Source organism: Lithobates pipiens, unplaced genomic scaffold (genome assembly GCF_037356315.1).
Source record: "Lithobates pipiens isolate NorthernLeopardFrog02 unplaced genomic scaffold, aLitPip1_a1.2 Scaffold_35, whole genome shotgun sequence".
Classification (NCBI taxonomy): Eukaryota; Metazoa; Chordata; class Amphibia; order Anura; family Ranidae; genus Lithobates; species Lithobates pipiens.
The window spans coordinates 21,545,210-21,571,181 of NW_027507811.1; the positions used below are offsets into that span (position 1 = coordinate 21,545,210).

Below are 25,972 nucleotides of genomic sequence, written 5' to 3' on the forward strand. Positions count from 1 at the left end.
ATGACGTTATATTGAGGAATGGAGATGGACCTTTCATATGGTGTACAGTATCTCCTCATTTGTTGAGAACATGACGTTATATTGGAGGAATGGAGATGGACCTTTCATATGGTGTACAGTATCTCCTCCTCATTTGTTGGGAACATGACGTTATATTGAGGAATGGAGATGGACCTTTCATATGGTGTACAGTATCTCCTCCTCATTTGTTGGGAACATGACATCATAGTGAAGAATGGAGATGGACCTTTCATATGGTGTACAGTATCTCCTCCTCATTTGTTGGGAACATGATGTTATATAGAGGAATGGAGGTGGACCTTTCATATGGTGTACAGTATCTCCTCCTCATGTGTTGGGAACATGACGTTATATTGAGGAATGGAGATGGACCTTTCATATGATGTACAGTATCTCCTCCTCATTTGTTGGGAACATGACGTTATATTGAGGAATGGAGATGGACCTTTCATATGGTGTACAGTATCTCCTCCTCATTTGTTGGGAACATGACGTTATATTGAGGAATGGAGATGGACCTTTCATATGATGTACAGTATCTCCTCCTCATTTGTTGGGAACATGATGTTATATTGAGGAATGGAGATGGACCTTTCATATGGTGTACAGTATCTCCTCCTCATTTGTTGGGAACATGATGTTATATTGAGGAATGGAGATGGACCTTTCATATGATGTACAGTATCTCCTCCTCATTTGTTGGGAACATGACGTTATATTGAGGAATGGAGATGGACCTTTCATATGGTGTACAGTATCTCCACCTCATTTGTTGGGAACATGATGTTATATTGAGGAATGGAGATGGACCTTTCATATGGAGTACAGTATCTCCTCCTCATTTGTTGGGAACATGATGTTATATTGAGGAATGGAGATGGACCTTTCATATGGTGTACAGTATCTCCTCCTCATTTGTTTGGAACATGACGTTATATTGAGGAATGGAGATGGACCTTTCATATGGTGTACAGTATCTCCTCCTCATTTGTTGGGAACATGACGTTATATTGGAGGAATGGAGATGGACCTTTCATATGGTGTACAGTATCTCCTCCTCATTTGTTGAGAACATGACGTTATATTGGAGGAATGGAGATGGACCTTTCATATGGTGTACAGTATCTCCTCCTCATTTGTTGGGAACATGACATCATAGTGAAGAATGGAGATGGACCTTTCATATGGTGTACAGTATCTCCTCCTCATTTGTTGGGAACATGATGTTATATAGAGGAATGGAGGTGGACCTTTCATATGGTGTACAGTATCTCCTCCTCATGTGTTGGGAACATGACGTTATATTGAGGAATGGAGATGGACCTTTCATATGGTGTACAGTATCTCCTCCTCATTTGTTGGGAACATGACATTATATTGAGGAATGGAGATGGACCTTTCATATGGTGTACAGTATCTCCTCCTCATTTGTTGGGAACATGACGTTATATTGAGGAATGGAGATGGACCTTTCATATGGTGTACAGTATCTCCTCCTCATTTGTTGGGAACATGACGTTATATTGAGGAATGGAGATGGACCTTTCATATGGTGTACAGTATCTCCTCCTCATTTGTAGGGGAACATGACATTATATTGAGGAATGGAGATGGACCTTTCATATGGTGTACAGTATCTCCTCCTCATTTGTAGGGGAACATGACATTATATTGAGGAATGGAGATGGACCTTTCATATGGTGTACAGTATCTCCTCCTCATTTGTTGGGAACCTGACGTTATATTGAGGAATGGAGATGGACCTTTCATATGGTGTACAGTATCTTCTCCTCATTTGTTGGGAACATGACGTTATATTGAGGAATGGAGATGGATCCACATGGAATACAACTACATACTCTATACACAGATGTAAAATGAAAATGTGAAATGTTTAGGCATTTAGTATTTATTACTTACTTGTGTCCATATGTAGAGAAGATTCCTCCTGTTTACTCTTCATAATCATCTCCCCCTCCTCCATAGACTGCTGATCTTCACTCACTGATGTCGTTTCTTCTTCGTATTTATTCTCGGTGTTGATCTCTTTCAGTTCTTCACCCTGAAACGCCAAAAAAAAAAATAATAAAAAAAAAAAATTTGAAAAATAATAACTTCCAATAACAGGAGATGACATTCTCTCATAATTCAGGAATGTCTAAGTTCTTTTGGCCCAGTCTCATTTACCTGATCATGATGTGTGTAGGTTAGACCTTCCTCTGTGAATTTCTTGGAATATGGGAGACCACCCTCCTCTATAGACTGCTGAGCTCCCCTGACCAGCGTCTCCTCTTCTTCCTTTTTAACCTCAGTCTTGATGTCTTTCAGTTCTTCACCCTGAACCCCAAAGATGATCAAATAAATGTATTAAAGGAAACAAGAGATTACATGGAAGAAGGCCATCTCACAAAGTTCAGAATCACTTCTGTGTTCTATACACCAAGTACACCTACCTGATGATGGTGGGGGATGGTGTGATCTTCCTGTGTGGAATCCCGGGAATACAGAGGACGGGGACATCTCTCTGGTGGGTTCCCATTACTGGATCCATCTGTAGGAAACACACACACTGACTGAATACACACGATCAAACAATCCGGTGAAAAAGTCCGGCAAACTCAAGTCCGCCAAACAATCCCCCCGTGTGTAGCCTCCGGCATACTTTTTTGACCCGAAAGTACGGCGCACTTAGAATGCCGTGTTGCACACCAATCTGCCCGCCGGACTCGCATTTCGGCGGACAATCCGGCCGTGTGTATGCCAGTCCGCAGTACTTTTGAAATGAGCGGACTTTTCCCGCCCGGAGAAAAGTCCGCTCATTTCGAACGGGTCTCCAGGTAGGCGGGGCCCGCAAAGGAGACGTCGCTGGCCCCGCCGCCTGGTATGGACTTAAAGGGGAACCCCAATGCCGAAGAAAATTGGCGTGGGGGTCCCCCAAAGTCCACAACAGACCCTTGTCCGAGCACGCTACCCAGCCGGCCAGGAAAGGGGGGCGAGCGAGCGCCCCCCCCCTCCTGAGCCGTACCAGGCCGTGTGCCCTCAACATGGGGGTGCCTTGGGGAAGGGGGGCCGCGCGACCCCCCACCCCAAAGCAACTTGTCCCCATGATGAGGACAAGGGCCTCTTCTCGACAACCCTGGCTGTTGGTTGTCGGGGTCTGCGGACGGGGGGCTTATCGAAATCCGGGAGCCCCCTTTAATAAGCTGGCCCCCGGATACCGGCCCCCCACCCTATATGAATGAGTATGGGGTACAATGTACCCCTACCCATTCACCTGTAAAATAAAAGTACAAAAAAAACACAACACACGAGATAAAATACTTTATTGCACAGCTCCGGGGGTCTTCCGTCTTAGGGGGTCTTCTCGCCGGACTCCTCCGCTATCTTCTTGTAGCTCTTTTGCTAGCGGAGCAGCCCGGCTTTATTCCTTGCCGCCGGCCTCTTCTCCCGACTTCGGGGGTCTTGTCCCCCTCTTCGGTTCTTCTGCCGGGCCACCGCGCCTTCTTATAGCTCTTTTACAGGCGGTGGCCCGGTCTTCTGTCGCCGCCACCTTCCGTTCTTCTTCTTCTTCTTCTTCTCCTTCTTCTCCAGGAGATGTTGACTCGACGATCTCTCCGGCCACAATGCCAGGGACGCGCTGCGCGGCCACTTATATAGGGACAAGGGGCGGTGTCACATGGCTTTATGTCACATGGGTTGGTGTCACATGGTGACCCCGCCCCCTTACGATGTCACAGTCCCATGTGACATCAACCCATGTGACATAAAGCCATGTGACCCCGCCCCTTGTCCCTATATAAGTGGCAGCGCAGGGCGTCCCTGGCATTGCGGCCGGAGAGAGCGTCGAGTCAACATCTCCTGGAGAAGAAGAAGAAGAAGAAGAAGAAGAACGGAAGGTGGCGGCGGCGACAGAAGACCGGGCCACCGCCTGTAAAAGAGCTATAAGAAGGCGCGGTGGCCCGGCAGAAGAACCGAAGAGGGGGACAAGACCCCCGAAGTCGGAAGAAGAGGCCGGCGGCGCGGAAGAAAGCCGGACTCCTCCGCTAGCAAAAGAGCTACAAGAAGATAGCGGAGGAGTCCGGCGAGAAGACCCCCGAAGACGGAAGACCCCCGGAGCTGTGCAATAAAGTATTTTATCTCGTGTGTTGTGTTTTTTTTGTACTTTTATTTTACAGGTGAATGGGTAGGGGTACATTGTACCCCATACTCATTCACATAGGGTGGGGGGCCGGTATCTGGGGGCCCCCTTATTAAAGGGGGCTCCCGGATTCCGATAAGCCCCCCGCCCGCAGACCTCGACAACCAACGGCCAGGGTTGTCGGGAAGAGGCCCTTGTCCTCATCAACATGGGGACAAGGTGCTTTGGGGTGGGGGGGCCGCGCGGCCCCCCTTCCCCAAGGCAACCCCCCATGTTGAGGGCACGCGGCCTGGTATGGCTCAGGAGGGGGGGGGGGCGCTCGCTCACCCCCCTTTCCTGGCCGGCCGGGTAGCGTGCTCGGACAAGGGTCTGTTGTGGACTTGGGGGGGACCCCCACGCCGTTTTTTTCGGCGTTGGGGTTCCCCTTTAAGTCCATACCAGGCGGCGGGGCCAGCGACGTCTCCTTCGCGGGCCCCGCCTACCTGGAGACGCGCTCGAAATGAGCGGCCTTTCCTCTGCGTGTGTGGGCGAGTCCGTTCATTTCAAAAGTAGGGCGGATAGTATGGTGGACTTAGTACGCCCTATTAGTCCGCTCAAAAAGTGCCGTGTGTGGGCAAGTAGCCCGTTCGGAAAGTCCGACGGACAGTCTGGCGGAAAGTACGCCAGACTAAGTACGTCGGACAGACGGCTACGTGTGCACGCGGCTTTAGTGTTTATCAGATGATGGGGGATCTAGGTGGACCCTCCGTACTGCTCTCTCCTTTACAATAAAGTCTCCTCTTACCCGGTGATGTGAGGGGCGGCTGATTGTCCATCATGACGTCCTTGTAGAGATCATCTTACCCAGAGATGTGATGGTCTACATACTCTAAACCATCAATCCATATATCTGCATAGTTTCAGTAAATAGCATTCATTACTCACCTGTGCTGAGATCTAAAGAAGGTTCCTCCTGTTTATTGGTCATTGTCATTCCAACTTTTTCTGCAGTTGGTGGGCAACCCATCACAGTCGTCTCCTCTACTTCCTCTTTGACTTCAACTTTCATATACATCTGTTCATTGTGCTAAAGCAACCGATTGATAGAAATTAAAATCTTTAAAATATAAAAGGCTGAGACTACATAGAAGAGTATAATCTCATACAGTTCAGAATTACTTTTGGTTCTAGTTATCTACCTGATCATGGGGAGGGATGGTGTATTCTTGAGAAGACAGAGGACGGGGACATCTCTCTGGTGGGTTCCCATTACTGGATCCATCTGTAGGGAACACACACACTGACTGAATACATTGTTTCTATGTGTTTATCAGATGATGGGGGATCTAGGTGGAGCCTCCGTACTGCTCTCTCCTTTACAATAAAGTCTCCTCTTACCCGGTGATGTGAGGGGCGGCTGATTCTCCATCATGACGTCCTTGTAGAGATCCTTGTGTCCTTCTAAATACTCCCACTCCTCCATGGAGAAATAGACAGTGACATCCTGACACCTTATAGGAACCTGACACACACAATGATACAGTCACCATCCAGACACATCCCTTGTCTGTTACTGGATAATGTCCCAGAATTCCCAGAATCCTCCTCACCTCTCCTCCATCATCTCTCTGGTGACTTCTAGAATCTTCTTTGTATTTCTCTATTCTATCAGGGAGGGAGGTGGAGGCAATGTGATGGTCATATGATCTCCAGACTTCACAGGAGGAAAACTCTAGATCTGAACACAAATAGTAAAATCAAATGATATTCCCAGAATCCTCCTCACCTCTCCGGTCAGCAGATCAGTGATCTTCTTGGTGACTTCTAGAATCTTCTTGGCACTGGTTACCTCTGTTGTCAGGCAGTGAGGTGGAGGCACTGTGATGGGTGATGTCCTGGGAAGACGCTGGGTGTTAATGGTCAGGTGACAACAGATGTTAATGGCTCATCAGATATTTTATTTACAACTTTATCATCCCATGTAATGAGAGAAAGTAAAAATTATCACTACAGACTTCCAGAATCCTCCTCACCTCTCCAGTTAAGTCTGTGTTCAGTTACAAAAATTAGAGGAAGACTTTTTAATTAATATCATCAAGTAAAATTTATATGAATTAATTTTTGGCCATTATTGGCACCTTTAGTGCAAGAAAGGTCAAGAAAAATGCAGTCTGCAGTTTCTGACCATCTCTTGTATCATGTCTGCATTCTCTAACCATCTCTTGTATCATGTCCACAGTCTCTAACCATCCCTTGTATCATGTCCCCAGTCTGACCATCTCTTGTATCATGTCCCCAGTCTGACCATCTCTTGTATCATGTCCCCAGTCTGACCATCTCTTGTATCATGTCCACAGTCTCTGACCATCTCTTGTATCATGTTCAGTCTCTAACCATCTCTTGTATCACGTCCACAGTCTCTGAACATCTCTTGTATCATGTCCACAGTCTCTGACCATCTCTTGTATCATGTCCTCAGTCTCTGACCATCTCTTGTATCATGTCCACAGTCTCTGACCATCTCTTGTATCATGTCCTCAGTCTCTGACCATCTCTTGTATCATGTCCTCAGTCTCTGACCATCTCTTGTATCATATCCTCAGTCTCTGACCATCTCTTGTATCATGTCCTCAGTCTCTAACCATCTCTTGTATCAGGTCCACAGGTTCTGACCATCTCTTATATCACGTCCACAGTCTCTAACCATCTCTTGTATCACGTCCACAGGTTCTGACCATCTCTTATATCACGTCCACAGTCTCTAACCATCCCTTGTATCATGTCCACAGTCTCTGACCATCTCTTGTATCATGTCCTCAGTCTCTAACCATCTCTTGTATCATGTCCTCAGTCTCTAACTATCTCTTGTATTATGTCTGCAATCTCTTACTTAAAGGGTTACTTAACCCTCCTGTTTTTCTTTTAAATAACAAACATTTCATACTTACCTCCACTGTACAGTTCGTTTTGCACAGAGTGGCCCCGATTCTCCTCTTCTGGGGTCCCTCAGTGACGCTAGTAGCTCCTCCCCGCATTGAGTGACCCATCGGTGAAGAGCTCTCCTATGGGACACCCGTGCGGGCGCGCTCCTGAGTCTACTTCTATTGACACCAAAAGCAGGACTCGGTCTCGCCCCCGGTGCCTGCATCATTGGATTAGATTGATAGCAGTGGGAGCCAATGGCTGCGCTGCTATCAATCTATCTAATAGGGGCACGGGACACCAGCTAGAGCTGGTGTGCTCATCCCTGTGGAGAAGAAAATATGGGGACACTGGGGGGCTGCAGCACTACAGAAGGCTTTTCACCTTAATGCATAGAATGCATTAAGGTGAAAAACCTCAAGGGTTTACAACCCCTTTAAACGTAAGCACACTGCTAATAGTATTATCAAAATTTCCATTTGGTGCACTTTAGCAGACATGATACAAAATATCAATCCAGCTTTACCAGAGTACATCAAATACAGCCTCACCAGTGCCCGTCAGATGCAACCTACCAGTCAGGTGCAGCCTACCTGTGCCCAAAAGATACAGCCTGCCCATGCCCATGACTAAGGCCTTATAGGCTGAAATGCATCAACTGACTTAATCATTGTGGCTATTCAATAAAATTGAAGTGAATTGATGAAATTTTAAGAGCAATAACCGGAGGGTGGATCTTTTTTTTCTACATTACTCTACTCAGCCAGTGACTGTGGATTGAGCACCTGGGAGCTCTGCTATCTATGTGGTGTATGGGTAGTAGCACTGACTTTTCTGTTTATATAGTGGAACCAATTGCCTTCCAAAATCACCTAATTAAAAAATAGACTCCACCTGTGTGTAATTTATTCTCAGTATACATACAGCTGTTCTGTGAAGCCCTCAGAGATTTGTTATACCTTAGTGAACAAACAGCATCATGAAGGCCAAGGAACACACCAGACAGGTCAGGGATGAAGTTGTGGAGAAGTATAAAGCAGGGTTAGGTTATAAAAAAAATATACCAAGCTTTGAACATGTCACGGAGCTCTGCTCAATCCATCATCCGAAAATGGAAAGAGTATGGGCACAACTGCAAACCTACCAAGACATGGCTGTCCACCTAAACTGACCGGCCGGGCAAGGAGAGCATTCATCAGAGAAGAGCCAAGAGGTCCATGGTAACTCTGGAGGAGCTGCAGAGATCCACAGCTCAGGTGGGAGAATCTGTCCACAGGACAACTATTAGTGGTGCTCTCCACAAATCTCGCGTGACAAGAAGAAAGACATTCTTCAAAGAAAACCATAAGAAGTCCTGTTTTCAGTTTGTGAGAAGCCATGTGGGCAACACAGCAAACATGTGGAAGAAAGTGCTCTGGTCAGATGAGACCAAAATGGAACTTTTTGATGATGATTCTATATTTAGGACGTATCCAGTCTATAAACCAGAGGCTCTGGATGGACAGTTGGATAAATGGTTCTATATTTAGGATGTATCCGGTCTATAAACCAGAGGCTCTGGATGGACAGTTGGATAAATGGTTCTATATTTAGGATGTATCCGGTCTATAAACCAGAGGCTCTGGATGGACAGTTGGATAAATGGTTCTATAATTAGGATGTATCCGGTCTATAAACCAGAGGCTCTGGATGGACAGTTGGATAAATGGTTCTATATTTAGGATGTATCCGGTCTATAAACCAGAGGCTCTGGATGGACAGTTGGATAAATGGTTCTATATTTAGGATGTATCCGGTCTATAAACCAGAGGCTCTGGATGGACAGTTGGATAAATGGTTCTATATTTAGGATGTATCCGGTCTATAAACCAGAGGCTCTGGATGGACAGTTGGATAAATGGTTCTATATTTAGGATGTATCCGGTCTATAAACCAGAGGTCATGGATGGACAGTTGGATAAATGGTTCTATATTTAGGATGTATCTATGTAAATATTAGAAATACTCTATATATGTATATATCAGTCTCTTGTGGACATAAAAGAGACTCAGTGATTATGGAGGAAGAGGACGGACATGACGGGGGGATTACTGGGTGTAAATATAAAATAATATCTTATTACCTCCTCTGCTGCCAGTTCCACCAATGTCTCCTCTCTACTTCCTCCAAAATCCTCGGGAACTTCTTATTTATAAGTGACATCACTTCCTGTCTCTGCGTTCCACTGACAATACCTAGGATGACCACTTGGAGGAGAATACTAAAACTTCAGCCTGCGTTGTTTCTCAGTAGCCGCCAATCTTCTTGTTGGTGCGTTCTTCAATTACTATTATATTACACCACAGTTAAAAGCTAATCAATAAAAAAAGTTTAATAAAAACAATTGGATTGTGAATAAAAAAATAATAAATTTCCCCAAAAATGTGACCTACCCCGCCAGGAGTTTTATGGCTACCTGCAAATAAGACATTAAGCCCAATCCTTTGCCCCGAACCTCCAATTTTCAACACCAATGCCATTTGAGAGTCTAGTGCTGGAGGGATCTGCACACCGAGGCTTAATCTCGGATATATATAGACTGCTAAATTCCTACTCCTTCCCTACCCAGGGTAAACATGCATATATGCTTCGCTGGGAAAATGCATTGGGAGAGGAGATCCCAGAGGCGACATGGCAGACGATCTGGTCTCCGGCAGCAAAGAGCTCGTTTTGCACACTCTACAAGGAGAACGCCTATAAAATCCTGTATTTTTGGTTCCTTGGTGCCAGATGCCCTCCGCGCTATTTATCCCTCCAGCTCAGACAGATGCTGGCGGAGCCAGGGGAACCCTATTTCATATCTTCTGGACGTGCCACAAGATAGTGCCCTTCTGGATGGAGGTACAGTCATTACTGTCCCGTCTCCTAGGAGTTCAGGTACCCCGAACCCCAAAATCATTCCTCCTGGGAGTCTCACCTCTACCGATTCCCAAACATTCCAAAAAGTTGCTTAGACATGGCCTGATGGCTGCGAGATGTTTGATTGCCCTGTATTGGAAACGTAGTACCCCACCCTCTCAGACGGACTTGTATACAAGAATAAAAGACATAGAGCCGATGGAAGGCTGGAAACGCATGACCGAATCTGGGAGGACTGGCACAGGCAAGAAAGATACATGGGATGCAGATGTGCATTGGTGTGTCTATAGAAATGTTTGTTTTTGAGCTTCAAAATTTTTTTTTATAAAACCTTTCTTCATTTTGAAACTGGAAGACCCTCCAGTTCTGCTTTTGGCCAAGAATTGGCAAAGCCAACTAGGACCCTGATACACTCATGTACAGTATTATTATTATACAGGATTTATATGGCGCCAACAGCGCTTTACAATATAAAAGGGTGACAATACAGTTCTAATACAATAAAATACAAGAGGATTAAGAGGGCCCTGCTCAGAAGAGCTTACAATCTAATAGGGTGGGGCAGGTGGTCCAAAAGGTTGTAGCTCTAGGTAATGAGCTGATTGAAGTGGTAAAAGATTAGTTGGAGACGTGATAGGCTTTACTGAAGAGATGAGTTTTCAGGGATGGATCGCCTGAAGGTAGCAAGAGTAGGGGATAGCCGGACAGGTGGAGGTAGATTCAAGAGGATGTGGGAGGCTCTGGAGAAATCCTGGGGATGAGCATGAGAGGAGGAGACGAGAGAGCTTGATAGTTGGAGGTCTTGAGAAGAGCGGAGAGGATGATTTGGGTGATATTTGGAGACAAGGTTGGTGGTGTAGCTTGGGGCAGAGTTGTGAATGGCTTTGTATGTTGTGGTATTTTGAATTTAATTTGCTGGGCGATTGGGAGCCAGTGTAGGGATTGGGGGAGAGGGTTGGCAGACACTTATGCCACGTACACACGACCGGACTTTTTGACAGCAAAGGTCCGACGGAACGAGTCCGTCGGACAATTCGATCTTGTGTGGGCTCCATCGGACCTTTGCTTGCCAAAAATCTGGCGGACTTTAGAAATAGAACATGTTTTAAATTTTTCCACCGGAAAAATGGACGGACAAAAAACGACGCGAGGGCAGCTATTGGCTATGAACTTCCTTATTCTAGTCCGGTCGTAAGTCATCACGTTCGAATCTGTCGGACTTTGGTGTGATTGTGTGTGGCCAAGTCTGTTCATTCGGAAAGTCCGTCAGAACTCCGCTGAAAGTCTGTCGGACCTAGTCCCTCGAAAAGTCCGGTCGTGTGTGCGTGGAATTAGTGGTTGGTAAGGTGGATAAGCCTGGCGGCAGCATTCATGATAGGCTGAAGAGGGGAGGAGCCTATGGAGAGGCAAGCCCATGAGACGGGAGTTGCAATAGTCAAGGCGAGAGATAACGAGGGAGTGGATGAGGAGCTTGGTGGTTTCATTTGTTAAAAAGGGGCAAATTTTAAAGATGTTACAGAGGTGAATTCTACAAAATTTTGACAATTGGACTTGAGGCTGAAATGACAAGTCAGAGTCTAGGATTACACCGAGTACCCTGGCGTGAGGGCAGGAACTGATAGTTGCATTGTTGATTTTGATGGAAAAGTCATAGAGGGGGGCACGGGCGGGAGGGAATATTAATAGCTCGGTCTTGGAGAGATTTAGTTTAAGGAAGTGGTGCAACATCCATGCTGATATGTCAGTTAGTAAGTTAATAAATGCGAGAGGAGACTGAAAGAGTGAGGTGAGGAGTAGACAGATATATTTGGGTGTCGTCGGCGTATAAGTGGTATTGGAAGCTGTGGGCGGTTATCAAGTGACCAAGGGAGGAGGTGTAGATAGAGAAGAGAAAGGGTCCTAGAACAGAGCCTTGGGGGACCCCCACAGAAAGGGGCAATGGAGAGGAGGAGACAGATTTGTAGGTAACACCGAAGGAGCGCTGTGATAGGTAGGCAGAGAACTAGGATAGAGCAGAATCTCGGAGGCCAAGGGAATGTAGTTTATTGAGAAGGAGCGAGTGGTCAACAGTATCAAAGGCTGCAGAGAGGTCAAGTAGTGGGAGTATTGGCTCTTGGTTTTAGCAGTTAGTAAATCGTTAGTGAGTTTTAGTAAGGCAGTTTCCGCGCAGTGCTGCGAGCGAAAGCCAGACTGTAAGGGGTCAAGAAGGTTATTTTCACTGAGGTAGGAGCTAAGACGGTTGTAGACTAAGCGTTCTAGAAGTTCAGAGGTGAATGGGAGCAATGAGACGGGCCTTAAGTTGTTCAAGTTGGTGGGGTCCAGTGAGGGCTTTTTAAGTACGGGAGTGATCTGCGCATGGAGAAGGTGCCACTAGAGAGGGAGAGATTGAAGATGTGAGTGAGGGATCATAGGATAGAAGAAGAGGGTGACCATAGTAGTTGCGGGGGAACACAATTTGAGGATAGAAGACACCGATGTGAGAAGGAAGAGAAGAAGGAGCATGTTAGTGGATAGAGAGTGGGAATCTGACTTCATATATACCGTATATACTCGAGTATAAGCCGAGATTTTCAGCCTCTTTTTTGAGGCTGAAAGTGCCCCCCTCGGCTTATACTCGAGTCATCGCTGTCTGTCTGCCCGATCAGCGTGTCGAGCAGACAGACAGCGGCCATTCTAGGATTCAAAGGCCGCGCCTCCCTCTCCGCCTTCGCCTGTGATAGGCGGAACACTGAATTTCCCAGCAGTCTGTGTTCCGCCTATCACGGACATCCTCTCATCCTCGTCCGTAGTATGAAGATGAGCGGACGTCCATGATAGGCGGACCACTGACTGCTGGGAAATTGAGTGTTCCGCCTATCACGGACATCCGATAGGCGGAACACTCAATTTCCCAGCAGTCAGTGGGAAATTGAGTGTTCCGCCTATCACCGACGGAGGCGCGGCTTTTGAATCCTAGAATGGCCACCGACGAAGAGCTGAAGGACGGAGGCTCGGCTCGGGACGGGCCGGGACGGGCCGGGACGCAGGCCGGGACGGGACGCAGGCCGGGACGGGACGCAGGCCGGGACGGGACGCAGGCCGGGACGGACACAGGCTGGACGGACACAGGTAGGCTCTACTGTGTCTTTACTGTGCCTCTCCTGGAAATGAAGAAATCAATGCATGTGCCCTATTCCATTTTTCTTTCAGTTTGTACCATATGGAACCCATTACTTCAATGGCTACTTCCTCTGACTGGTGTTTATGATGATCAAACAATGTTTAGCAAATAATATACATACACATATGCTTATTATAGTGCTTTTGTAACAACAGCAATGTAAAACCTTTCTATTACTGGTGTTACTGGTTTATTCCTTAGTAGCCTATTTGACAGTTGTTTCTAATTCCTTAGGGCAATTTTGATATATTAATGAACCAATCAAACTAAGGTGGGAAAAAGCACACACACACACACGGATGCATGCACACACACACACACACACACACACAGGGATGGATGGACACACACACACACACGGATGCATGGACACACACACACACACACACACACGGATGCATGGACACACACACACACACACACACACACGGATGCATGGACACACACACACACGGATGCATGGACACACACACACACACACGGATGCATGGACACACACACACACACACGGATGCATGGACACACACAGGGATGGATGGACACACAGGGATGGACGGACACACAGGGATGGACAGGCATGTCTCACCCTCGGCTTATACACGAGTCAATAATTTTTTCCAGTTTTTTGGGGGTAAATTGGGGACCTCGGCTTATATTCGGGTCGGCCTATACTCGAGTATATACGGTAATAAATGTCAAACGCTGGTTTGCGTGTCGTCTTTCAGAGTGGAGCAGAGTTCTTGTATCTTCACCCAGCTTTAGTTATCCTGCTTTCGTTAAACCGTGGCGGTGAAACTGCGCATCACTCGTGACAGAGCCACTCAGGAAAGAGCCGTGGTGTCTGCGCCACCCCCATAGGCTGCTTTAAATTTATAGGGCGAGTAAGCAGACATGCATTTCTCAATTGGTCATTATAGGGTCCGATTTGAGACACCTGAATATGGGAGAGGAGATGGCCAATACCAGACCAGACACAGGCTGGGGTCCTAAAGCTAATTACCTCTCTTGATCACTCAAACCAAATGGTGTTGAGAATCAATTACCATGAAGGTTGCTATTGCAGTGTGTTTGTTATAGAGCTAGCATTAAATATAGAAGTTTAAAGATATGGCAGCAGAAGATATTTACCAAAAATGATACAGCAATGTCAGATAGTTCAGCAGAGTAGAGAGAAGTCTTATTAGAAAGGGTCTAATTAGTCTTCATGCTGTCAACTTTGATGTCGGAGGACACAGCGTGGGATGTGGCTCAGCAGGCAGAACAAGAGCAAGCACAGCTCTTCTGTAGTGAAGGCGTTCATCCACTTGTGACATTGATCATCCTCATGCTGACCTTCTTCTCTGGGCAATGGACTCATGAGTAGTGTTGAAAGGCCCGAGGAGAAGAGAAGAATCTCAGCCGAAACTGGATCAACACAAACACATAGGACACAGATAGTAAGAGGGAAATCCAAACGCTGCCCATCCAAACATACAGGTGTAATGAGCTCACCAACCACACTACATTCTCCGACAGCTCTCCTCCACCATCCACACTACATTCTCCGACAGATCTCCTCCACCATCCACACTACATTCTCCGACAGATCTCCTCCACCATCCACACTACATTCTCCGACAGCTCTCCTCCACCATCCACACTACATTCTCCGACAGATCTCCTCCCACCATCCACACTACATTCTCCGACAGCTCTCCTCCACCAACCACACTACATTCTCCGACAGATCTCCTCCCACCATCCACACTACATTCTCCGACAGCTCTCCTCCCACCATCCACACTACATTCTCCGACAGCTCTCCTCCCACCATCCACACTACATTCTCCGACAGATCTCCTCCACCATCCACACTACATTCTCCGACAGTTCTCCTCCACCATCCACACTACATTCTCCGACAGATCTCCTCCACCATCCACACTACATTCTCCAACAGCTCTCCCTCCACCATCTACACTACATTCTCCGACAGATCTCCTCCCACCATCCACACTACATTCTCCGACAGATCTCCTCCCACCATCCACACTACATTCTCCGACAGATCTCCTCCACCATCCACACTACATTCTCCGACAGTTCTCCTCCACCATCCACACTACATTCTCCGACAGCTCTCCTCCACCATCCACACTACATTCTCCGACAGTTCTCCTCCACCATCCACACTACATTCTCCGACAGATCTCCTCCACCATCCACACTACATTCTCTGACAGCTCTCCTCTACCTTCTACACTACATTCTCCGACAGATCTCCTCCACCATCCACACTACATTCTCCGACAGCTCTCCTCCACCATCCACACTACATTCTCCAACAGATCTCCTCCACCAACCACACTACATTCTCCAACAGATCTCCTCCACCATCCACACTACATTCTCCGACAGATCTTCTCCCACCATCCACACTACATTCTCCGACAGATCTTCTCCCACCAACCACACTACATTCTCCGACAGATCTTCTCCCACCATCCACACTACATTCTCCGACAGCTCTCCTCCCACCATCCACACTACATTCTCCGACAGCTCTCCTCCACCATCCACACTACATTCTCCGACAGCTCTCCTCCACCATCCACACTACATTCTCCGACAGATCTCCTCCCACCATCCACACTACATTCTCCGACAGATCTCCTCCCACCATCCACACTACATTCTCCGACAGCTCTCCTCCACCATCCACACTACATTCTCCGACAGATCTCCTCCACCATCCACACTACATTCTCAGACAGCTCTCCTCCCACCATCCACACTACATTCTCCGACAGCTCTCCTCCACCATCCGCACTACATTCTCTGACAGCTCTCCTCCACCATCCGCACTACATTCTCTGACAGCTCTCCTCCACCATCCACACTACATTCTCTGACAGCTCTCCTCCACCATCCACACTACATTCTCCGACAGCTCTCCTCCACCATCCACACTACATTCTCCGACAGCTCTCCTCCACCATCCACACTACATTCTCCGACAGATCTCCTCCACCATCCGCACTACATTCTCCGACAGATCTCCTCCACCATCCGCACTACATTCTCCGACAGATCTCCTCCACCATCCACACTACATTCTCTGACAGATCTCCTCCACCATCCACACTACATTCTCCGACAGCTCTCCTCCACCATCCACACTACATTCTCCGACAGCTCTCCTCCACCATCCACACTACATTCTCCGACAGATCTCCTCCACCATCCACACTACATTCTCAGACAGCTCTCCTCCCACCATCCACACTACATTCTCCGACAGCTCTCCTCCACCATCCGCACTACATTCTCTGACAGCTCTCCTCCACCATCCGCACTACATTCTCTGACAGCTCTCCTCCACCATCCACACTACATTCTCTGACAGCTCTCCTCCACCATCCACACTACATTCTCCGACAGCTCTCCTCCACCATCCACACTACATTCTCCGACAGCTCTCCTCCACCATCCACACTACATTCTCCGACAGATCTCCTCCACCATCCGCACTACATTCTCCGACAGATCTCCTCCACCATCCACACTACATTCTCCGACAGATCTCCCCCACCATCCACACTACATTCTCCGACAGCTCTCCTCCACCATCCACACTACATTCTCCGACAGATCTCCTCCACCATCCACACTACATTCTCTGACAGATCTCCTCCACCATCCACACTACATTCTCCGACAGATCTCCTCCCACCATCCACACTACATTCTCCGACAGCTGGGACAAAAGGGACTCAAAATAATGCAAAGTGCAGAGTTTTCTGGTTTATTTCGGAATAAGTGATGAACACATTACAACAAAAGCGTATAACTAAATTAAACTTTTTATAAGTGAAGAAAAAAAATAAAAGGATTAAATGACTTCATAGTTAAAGCAATCCGTCATCCCTCATGTGAAGCTCCCGACTCAACTGCTACCCTCCGATTTAGGAATCAGTAGATGTTTTTTATTTATTTTTTACGTTAGTCCAGGCCCGCCTGCCGCCATTCTCTTGGAAATGACGTGTCCCTCCAGCCTCCCAGTATTCAACATCACATAGACCAGGAGGCTGCATGGAGTAGGAAATGACAGCCACTGATCGATCGAAGGGTGGCTGCTTGAACCCAGAAGAGGCAGCCGGCCTCTGATGACTATGGGAGGACCAAAATGGCAGCACGGGACACGAGCCGATTCGTCTGATCGGGGGGGGGATCGCAGCGGGACAACTATGGATCCACTAGGCAGGTGAGTATCTGAATGCAGAACAATGCTGCATGGCAGGTAAGTGTAGCTAAAAAAATTAAAAGAATTAGAGGATCGTCATTTCTATTTCCTCCTCTTTAATTATTACCTGGACCATGTGAGTTCTCATGTGCGTACTAAGCGATTTTTTGTAGCTGAAACTTTTCCCGCACTCTGAACATGCAAAAGGGCGATCCCCAGTGTGAATCCTCTGGTGGTCAAGAAGGTCCACTTTCTGAATGAAACACTTTCCGCACTCCGAACACGAATAGGGACGGTCGCCCGAGTGAACCCTCTGGTGTCTAATCAGCGAGTTTTTCTGAATGAAACACTTCCCGCACACTGAGCACGTATGGTCCCGCTCGCCCGTGTGAATTTTCTGGTGTAGGAGGAGGACATTTTTGTCGGTAAAACACTTCCCGCACTCCGGGCATGAAAAGGGGTGCTCACCCGTGTGACATCTCTGGTGTCTAAAGAGGTCTCTTTTCTGGATGAAACACTTCCCGCACTCTGAGCATGAAAAGGGGCGCTCGCCTGTGTGGATTCTCTGGTGTCTAAGAAGGTTTCCCTTCTGAGTGAAAGATCGCCCACACTCTGGGCAGGAAAAGGAACGCTCGCCCTGGTGATCTTTTTTGTGTGTAAGGAATAAGGTTTTGTCGGTGAAGATTTTCCCGCACTCAGAACATGAATACGGAGGCTCATTCATGTGACTTTTCTGGTGCTTCCGAAACTCTCCTTTATGAGCAAAACTTTTCCCACACTCTAAACATGAATAAGAATTCTCACCTGTGTGAATTCTCTGGTGAATAAGAAGTATATTTTTGTCGGTAAAAAATTTACCGCACTCTGAACATGAAAAGGGACTCTCACCTGTGTGACATCTCTCGTGTTTAAGAAGGTTTGCTTTCTGAATAAAACATTTTCCACACTGTGAACATGAATAAGGACCCTCGCCCGTGTGAATCTTGCTGTGTCTATCAAGTGCATTTTTCATAAGGAAACATTTCCCGCACACCGAACATGAATAGGGACGCTCGCCGGTGTGTGTGCTCTGGTGTGTAACAAAAGCGGTTTTCTTAGTGAAACATTTCCCGCACTCTTTACACGAAAAGGGACGCTCGCCTGTGTGACGTTTTTGATGTTTAAGGAGGTTACCTTTCTGAATGAAACACTTCCCGCACTCTGAACATGAATAGGGACGCTCGCCGGTGTGTATCCTCTGGTGTATAAGAAGTGCGTTTTTCTCAATGAAGCATTTCCCGCAGATTGAACACGAATAGGGACGCTCGCCCGTGTGACATCTCTGGTGTTTAAGAAGGTTCCCTTTCTGATTGAAACTTTTCCCACACTCTGAACACGAATAAGGACGCTCCCCCGTGTGGCTTCTCTGGTGCAAGTGAAGTTTCCCTTTCTCGGAGAAACATTTCCCGCACTCTGAACACGAAAAGGGACGCTCGCCCGTGTGAATTCTCTGGTGGATGTGGAGTTTTCCCCTCACGGAAAAACATTTCCCGCACTCGGAACATGCATAGGGGCGCACACCCGTGTGAATTCTCTGGTGCCTGACCAGTTTTCTGTTATGATTGAAAGATTTCCCGCACAACATGCACGTGAATAAACGCTCCCCTGCGTGAAATCCTTCACGGGTGGTTGAAGGTGCTTTGGAATGAGATGGAGCTGTTGACCTCTCCACGCCAGGATCTGGAGTGACCGCGTGTAAAATAGTAGAAGATTCCTCAGGATTAGAGGGATCCACGGATCTCTCCAAAGGGTCGGGGGTTGGATTTACAGTTTGAGTTGTGGGATTCAGTCCTGGAGAAGAATGTGCGGCGTCGTTATCTTCCGAATTATTATCTGGAGACAATGTAGGACGTCCCTCATCGGAGTTCCCGAAATAGTTTCCATCTGTTGAAAAGCAAGTTGTACATAAAATGTTAGATTTACATTTTCATGTTTTGGCATAAAGGAGTCAAAATCGGTAACTACAACATACACGTTATTTCCAGAGCTCCGGCATTCAATTGGATGCAACCATAATACAAATACGACCGCAAACCCCATAAAAGGATATAATACACCCAACTGGGTCACATCGTGCAATGATGACTTGACATGTGCGATTTGTTTTGTACGAATCTGAAATTCGTACGAATTTCACAAAATTCGTACGTTCGGGAGGATCCGAAATACCAATTGCCATGCGTCCGAATTCTGTACGCAATACGAACTTTTGTTTACGATTTTCGAATTTCGGATCAGTTGTCTTCGCATCGACGACGGACTCAGTCATTATGCTTATTATGAGGGGCTCCCACCATCCCTGTGCTATGCTGACTTCCTCCTGGGGCTGTACCTCTGCTGTGCTCATTATGAGGAGCTCCCACCATCCCTGTGCTATGCTGACTTCCTCCTGGGGCTGCTTATTATGAGGGGCTCCCACCATCCCTGTGCTATGCTCATTATGAGGGGCTCCCACCATCCCTGTGCTATGCTGACTTCCTCCTGGGGCTGCTTATTATGAGGGGCTCCCACCATCCCTGTGCTATGCTGACTTGTTCCTGGGGCTGCTTATTATGAGGGGCTCCCACCATCCCTGTGCTATGCTGACTTCCTCCTGGGGCTGCTTATTATTATGAGGGGCTCCCACCATCCCTGTACTGTGCCCCTCATAATAAGCAGCCCCAGGAGGAAGTCAGCATAGCACAGGGATGGTGGGAGCCCCTCATAATAATAAGCAGCCCCAGGAGGAAGTCAGCATAGCACAGGGATGGTGGGAGCCCCTCATAATAAGCAGCCCCAGGAGGAAGTCAGCATAGCACAGGGATGGGCTGCACTGGTGGGCACTGATAGGCATAGTTAAGGTGGCACCGATAGGCACAGATAAGGCAGTACTGATGGGCACAGATAAGGTGGCACTGATGGGCAAAGATGGGCACAGATAAGATGGCACGGATGGGTGGCACTAAGGGGCACTGATAGGTACCACTGATAGATGGGACTGATGGGCACTGATAGGTGGCTCTGATAGGTGGCTCTGATGAGCACTGATGGGCACTGGTAGATGACACTGATGGGCACGGATGTGGCACTGGGGTGCAGCACCGTTGTTGAGGCAGATTGTGGGCACTGCTGGGTGGCACTGCTGGGTGGCACTGTGGGCACTGCTGGGTGGCACTGTGGGCACTGCTGGGTGGCACTGATGGGGGCACTTATTTTTTAATGAGGTGGCACTGGCAGGGGGCAGGTGGGCACTGGCAGGGGGCAGATGGGCACTGGCAGGGCTGGCCGTGATCGGGACTGATGTCCCGATCACAGCCGCTGGTGATCGGCTCTTTTTTTTTCTCCTCGCTCTGTCAGCGCGAGGAGGAATAATAGCCGATTACCGGCTCCGTTGTATCACATGATCAGCTGTCATTGGCTGACAGCTGATCACGTGGTAAGGGGTCGGGATCGACCCCTTGCTCGGATCTGTGATCAGGCGAGTCTCATAGACTCGCCGATCACAGGGCGCGCAGGCCGCTCGTGCACGGGGCGACATCAATAGACGTGGTCCCGGCAAAGGAGGTCCGCGCTGTAGCCGTCATTCGGCTATAGCGCAAGTCTCTACTGGTTAAACATTACCAGAAGATACTGAAGAATGGAGATGGACCTTCCATAAGATGTACAGGATCTCCTCATTTGTAGGGAACATGACGTTATATTGAGGAATGGAGATGGACCTTTCATATGATGTACAGTATCTCCACCTCATTGGATTTGGAGCGATATGGGATTGGCTTTTGAGATTTGGAAGAGACTCTTTTGAAGGAAATTTGACCATACAGGTTTCTGTCTCTTCTGGACCAACTGCCACTTTGGAAAAAATAAGTTCACAAAAAAATGCTAACAATGTAACAAAATCATAGGCAGAAACTTAAAATGCCAACACTTTCTGCATTGTGTTCATTACTTACATGTGTCAATATAAAGAGAAGGGTCATGCACCACAGACTGCTGAGCTTCACTGGTAATTGTCTCTTCTTCGTCTTCCTCTTTAATTTTAATTTTGATGTCCTTCAGTTCTTCACTCTAAACCCCATGAATGATCAATTAGAACAGTTGGAAAATAGTAACTTCTGACAACACATGGAAGATTGTCATCTTATAGTTTTCAATCATTTTTGAGTTTTTATTGCTTATTCCCATCTACCTGATCATACTCCGTACAGTTATCTTCCTGTGCGGAATCCTGAAAAAACAGGGGATCATCCTCCTCCATAGACTTCAGAGCTCCACTCACAAACATCTCTTCTTCTTCCTCTTCAACTTTGATGGCTTTCAGTTCTTCATCCTAAAACCAAAATATGATAGATTACATTTTGAATTTTTTTTTTTTTAATTACATAGAACAACAACAAAATACATTTCTTAGGTCTACATGCTCAGTCTCACCTACCTGATCCTCTTGAGAAATGGTGTGATCTTCTGGAGTGGAATCCCGGGAATACTGCGGACGGGGACATCTCTTTGGTGGTTTTCTCTTACTGGGTCCATCTGTAGGAAACACACACACTGACTGAATACATTGTTTCTATGTGTTTATCAGATGATGGGGGATCTAGGTGGACCCTCCGTACTGCTCTCTCCTTTACAATAAAGTCTCCTCTTACCCGGTGATGTGAGGGGCGGCTGATTGTCCATTACAATGTCCTTGTGGAGATCCTTGTGTCCTTCTGAATACTCCTCCATGGAGAAATAGACAGTGACCTCCTAACACCTTATAGGAACCTGACACACACAATGATACAGTCACCATCCAGACACATCCCTTGTCTGTTACTGGATAATGCCCCAGAAGTCCCGGCACCGCTCACCTCTCCGGGCAGCAGCCTAATGATCTTTTAGGTGACTTCTAAAATCTTCTTGGCACTGGTAACCTCTGTAGTCAGGCAGTGAGGTGGAGGCACTGTGATGGGTGATGTCCTGTGAAGACGGCTGATGGGTGTTAATGGATCTCCAGATGTTTTCTTCACTACTTTATAATCCTGTGCAAAGAGAGAAAACAACAATTATCACTACAGACGTCGCAGAATCCTCCTCACCTCTCCAGTTAGGTTTGTTTCTTCATTAGAGAGAGATAAGAATGATGTGATGTGACCTCCTAAAATCCTCCTAACCCCTCAAGATGGTCTCAAGAGTAAAGTATAATAATGACACAAAGTCACATGTCTCTGGTCCTTGTCTATTCTCATTCAGAAGGTCATGTGATCTAAACAGGACTTTCTTCTCTGTAGACAAATGAGAATTTTCTGGACTGTACTGGGATGAATAATTTCTGCACAGAGTCCCTCCATAGTTCCGACACCTCAGAATGCTTCTCATATCGTATTACAGGCCTTGCTTATGAATCTCACTGGAAGTAAACCAGTGAGATATCACTCTACAATACTAGGGTGACCAGAAACCGCCCGGTTTCCAGGGACAGTCCCCGGATTGAAGACACTGTCCCCGGACCAAGTCTGTCTCTGGTTTTGTCCCCGGATTGGATTTGAACAGGGACTGGGGCAATTTCAAAGACAGTCAGTGCAGAATAAAAAATAAAAAAAATCAGAATTACACACCTCCGCTCCGCCATTCCTACTAGCTTAGGGGGGGTGTATTTTTTCCCCCATTATCTGTGCCCCTTTCTGATGATCATGTGCTGGTTAGACATGTGCGATTCGTTTCGTACGAATCTCAAATTCTTACGAATTTCCCTAAATTTGTACGTTCGGGAGGATCCAAAATACGAATTGCCATGCATCTGAATTTTGTACGAAATACAAACTTTTGTTTACGAATCCCCAGGAGGAAGTCAGCACAGCACAGGGATGGTGGGAGACCCTCATAATAAGCAGCCCCAGGAGGAAGTCAGCACAGCACAGGGATGGTGGGAGCCCCTCATCCAATGAAAATTCGTATTTCGGATAGGAAATTCTTCAATGGAATTTCGTATTTCGGATAAAAACCAAACTTCCATCAGCATCGACTGTCATATTGAGGTATATTTTTGCCTTTAAATTCATCGTAACGAACGTTCGTACAAGTTAACGAACCTAACGACAATTCGTATTTCGTACGAATTGAAATTGAATTTCGGACACGAAATACGAAGTACGAATAAATTTTAATACGAACCGTAACGGAACGAAACAAATTTATTGACGGCGCCCATGTCTAGTGCTGGTCGGAGCAGAGGGAATATTTCTTCAGTTTCGGGGCATTTTCTTCTGCCTTGGCTCAAGTCCCGGCCAACCGCCTGCCTGCTTATCTCCTTGCCTTCCCTGGCGGAGTGATCTTCCTCTGCTACCCACCCAGTAGTAGCCGGGGCCTGGAGAGTAAGACTTGACACGCTGTGAGGCGGGCGGCGATGGGCAGAGAGTCGCTGAATGGCGCCATTACCAGTAAAGAAAAAAAATGCCCCCGGATTTCATTTTAAATATATGGTCACCTTAGACAAGACTCTACAAGACTTTGGTCTGGACAAGAGTAGCACCTGGAGTATGCCATCCAGTTCTGGGCACCAGTCCTCAGGAAGGATTTGCTGAAACTGGAGAGGTTCCAGAGAAGGGCAACACAACCAATAAAGAGACAGGAGGACATTAGTTATGTAGAAAGAAACGACATACGAGTGTTTACGCATGTATCGGGGTATGCCTGAGTGCAACCATTCAGGTCTACGGGGCGGCTGTATGCAGCATCTGTGCTTCGTGGGTGGTGGAAACACACCAGAACTAAGGTTGCCCAGGCTCAGGACACTCTCGATGCAAGAACCCTAATGCCGCGTACACACGACCAGACTTTTTGACAGCAAAGGTCGGACGGAACGAGTCCGTCGGACGATTCGATCTTGTGAGGGCTCCATCAGACCTTTGCTTGCCAAAAATCCGGCAGACTTTAGAAATAGAACATGTTTTAAATTTTTCCATCGGAACTCCGCCGGACTGAGAAATCCGTTCGTGTGTATGCTAGTCCGACGGACAAAAATGCTAGGGCAGCTATTGGCTACTGGCTATGAACTTCCTTATTCTAGTCTGGTCGTACGTCATCACATTCAAATCCGTCGAACTTTGGTGTGATTGTGTGTGGCCAAGTCCGTTCATTTGAAAAGGTCTGTCGGAACTCCGCCGAAAGTCCGTCGGAAAGACCGTCGGACCTAGTCCCTCAAAGTCCGGTCATGTATACGCGGCATTGGGCTCTGTTCACACCTGAGCATACTGGAATTACGTTGCCAAAATGTGGCAAAACACGGGGCGCATTTGCGATGCTATCTTTTCTTAAAAGGTGCCCCAAACGTGGTGCAAATTTTGCAGCAATTGTCAAGCGAAAACACGCAAAAACACGAAAAAAAAAAACGCAAAACAAAAATTGCTTCGCCAAACGCCCCTGACTCTGTGCCAAAATCTGGTAGATGAGTTTCTTTGGAGCATTTTTTTGGAGCGGAGGTTGGGCCCAAGCAAATGAATTGTGCCGCTCCAAAAACGAGCCATAAAAAAAAGAGCTAAAAAAAAAATAAAAAATCTGTGGTGCCGCACTTAGGTACGAATGGAGCCTTTTACATGGACAATACTGGATAAGTAGAAATATGGAGAAGTAAAAAAGAACGAGCGGTTTCGGGCTATCATCATCAGGCTAATAAATATCTAGGTACAAAGATATAAGCAATATATACAAGGAGACTGGAAATGATGGATGGCTCCGGAATCACGAACCTGCACTACTAAAAACCAAAATCCATCTACTTCAACAGTAGAAAAGTTAAATAAAAATGACTCCGATATCACAACAAAAGAAAAACGTGAGTGTAACAATGTGATCGTTATCATCCATCGTTCTCCGACTCGCCTTGTGCCGTTCTACCTATAGCTGCTGTCCTCGGTCTCTCCAAACGCGTTACCTTGGATGTAAATTGTTCTAGAAAGTACGACTTCCCCAACCTCCCCGATCCGTTCTCCTAGATTCACCTCCTCAGCTGCCAGATCCAGCAATGTCTCTCCCTCCTCCTCATCCTCTCCACTTCACCTCTCACCCGGAACTTCCTGTCTGTGCCTGACATCACTTCCTGTCTTTATGATGACTTCCTGTCAGTACCTCGGAGCGTCGATTGTTGTGGGTTTTGTTGGGAAGAACGCAGATTACAACCTTCTGGAGATTATATCTAGACTGCAGCTGATGTTGTTTTTCAAAAACATTTTTGTTGCGTATAGAAAACCCAAAACAGCACAGTGTCTAGGTTGGTTAGCACTTCTGCCTAGTAGCCCTAGGGTTATTAGATTGTAAGCTCTTCTGAGCAGGGCCCTCTTAATCCTCTTGTATTTTATTGTATTGTAACTGTATTGTCTCCTTTTTATATTGTAAAGCGCTGCGTAAATTGCTGGCGCTATATAAATCCTGAATAATAATAATAATAATAATAATAATAATAATAACCTAGGGTTGCCACCTCACCACTTTAAACCCGAACACATAAGAATTACACGTTCTGAGGCTAATTTAATGCAGATAAAGAACCAAGTGAGTTTAATTCCCATCTTAATCAGCCACAGGTGTTTAAGGGGATGAGGTGGCAACCCTAGGTTGGTTAGCACTTCTGCC

The 25,972-nt window shown here is 46.9% G+C and overlaps 2 protein-coding genes across 3 annotated transcripts in view; both read right to left on the reverse strand.

Moving 5' to 3' along the window:
- The window catches only part of LOC143956230 (uncharacterized), a 33,870-nt gene extending 24,693 nt beyond the window's left edge, over positions 1-9,177 (reverse strand). Inside the window, exon 1 of one of the 2 annotated variants that reach the window (XM_077466409.1) lies at positions 5,925-9,177. The gene's annotated coding sequence lies outside the window, so the exon portion shown is untranslated. Of the gene's footprint in view, positions 1-5,748 lie in introns of both variants that reach the window. The other variant, XM_077466408.1, reaches the window with a different exon arrangement.
- Positions 1-25,406, reverse strand: part of LOC143956390 (uncharacterized) — a 29,240-nt gene extending 3,834 nt beyond the window's left edge. The window contains exons 1-6 of the mRNA XM_077466607.1: positions 25,275-25,406; positions 22,009-22,383; positions 21,795-21,892; positions 21,549-21,689; positions 21,313-21,427; positions 17,475-19,264 (exon numbers count right to left, since the gene is read on the reverse strand). Coding sequence (XP_077322733.1) covers positions 17,475-19,264; positions 21,313-21,427; positions 21,549-21,689; positions 21,795-21,892; positions 22,009-22,087 — 2,223 coding nt within the window. The 5' untranslated portion in view covers positions 22,088-22,383; positions 25,275-25,406. The remainder of the gene's footprint in view (positions 1-17,474; positions 19,265-21,312; positions 21,428-21,548; positions 21,690-21,794; positions 21,893-22,008; positions 22,384-25,274) is intronic.
- Between the last annotated feature and the right edge of the window lie 566 nt (positions 25,407-25,972).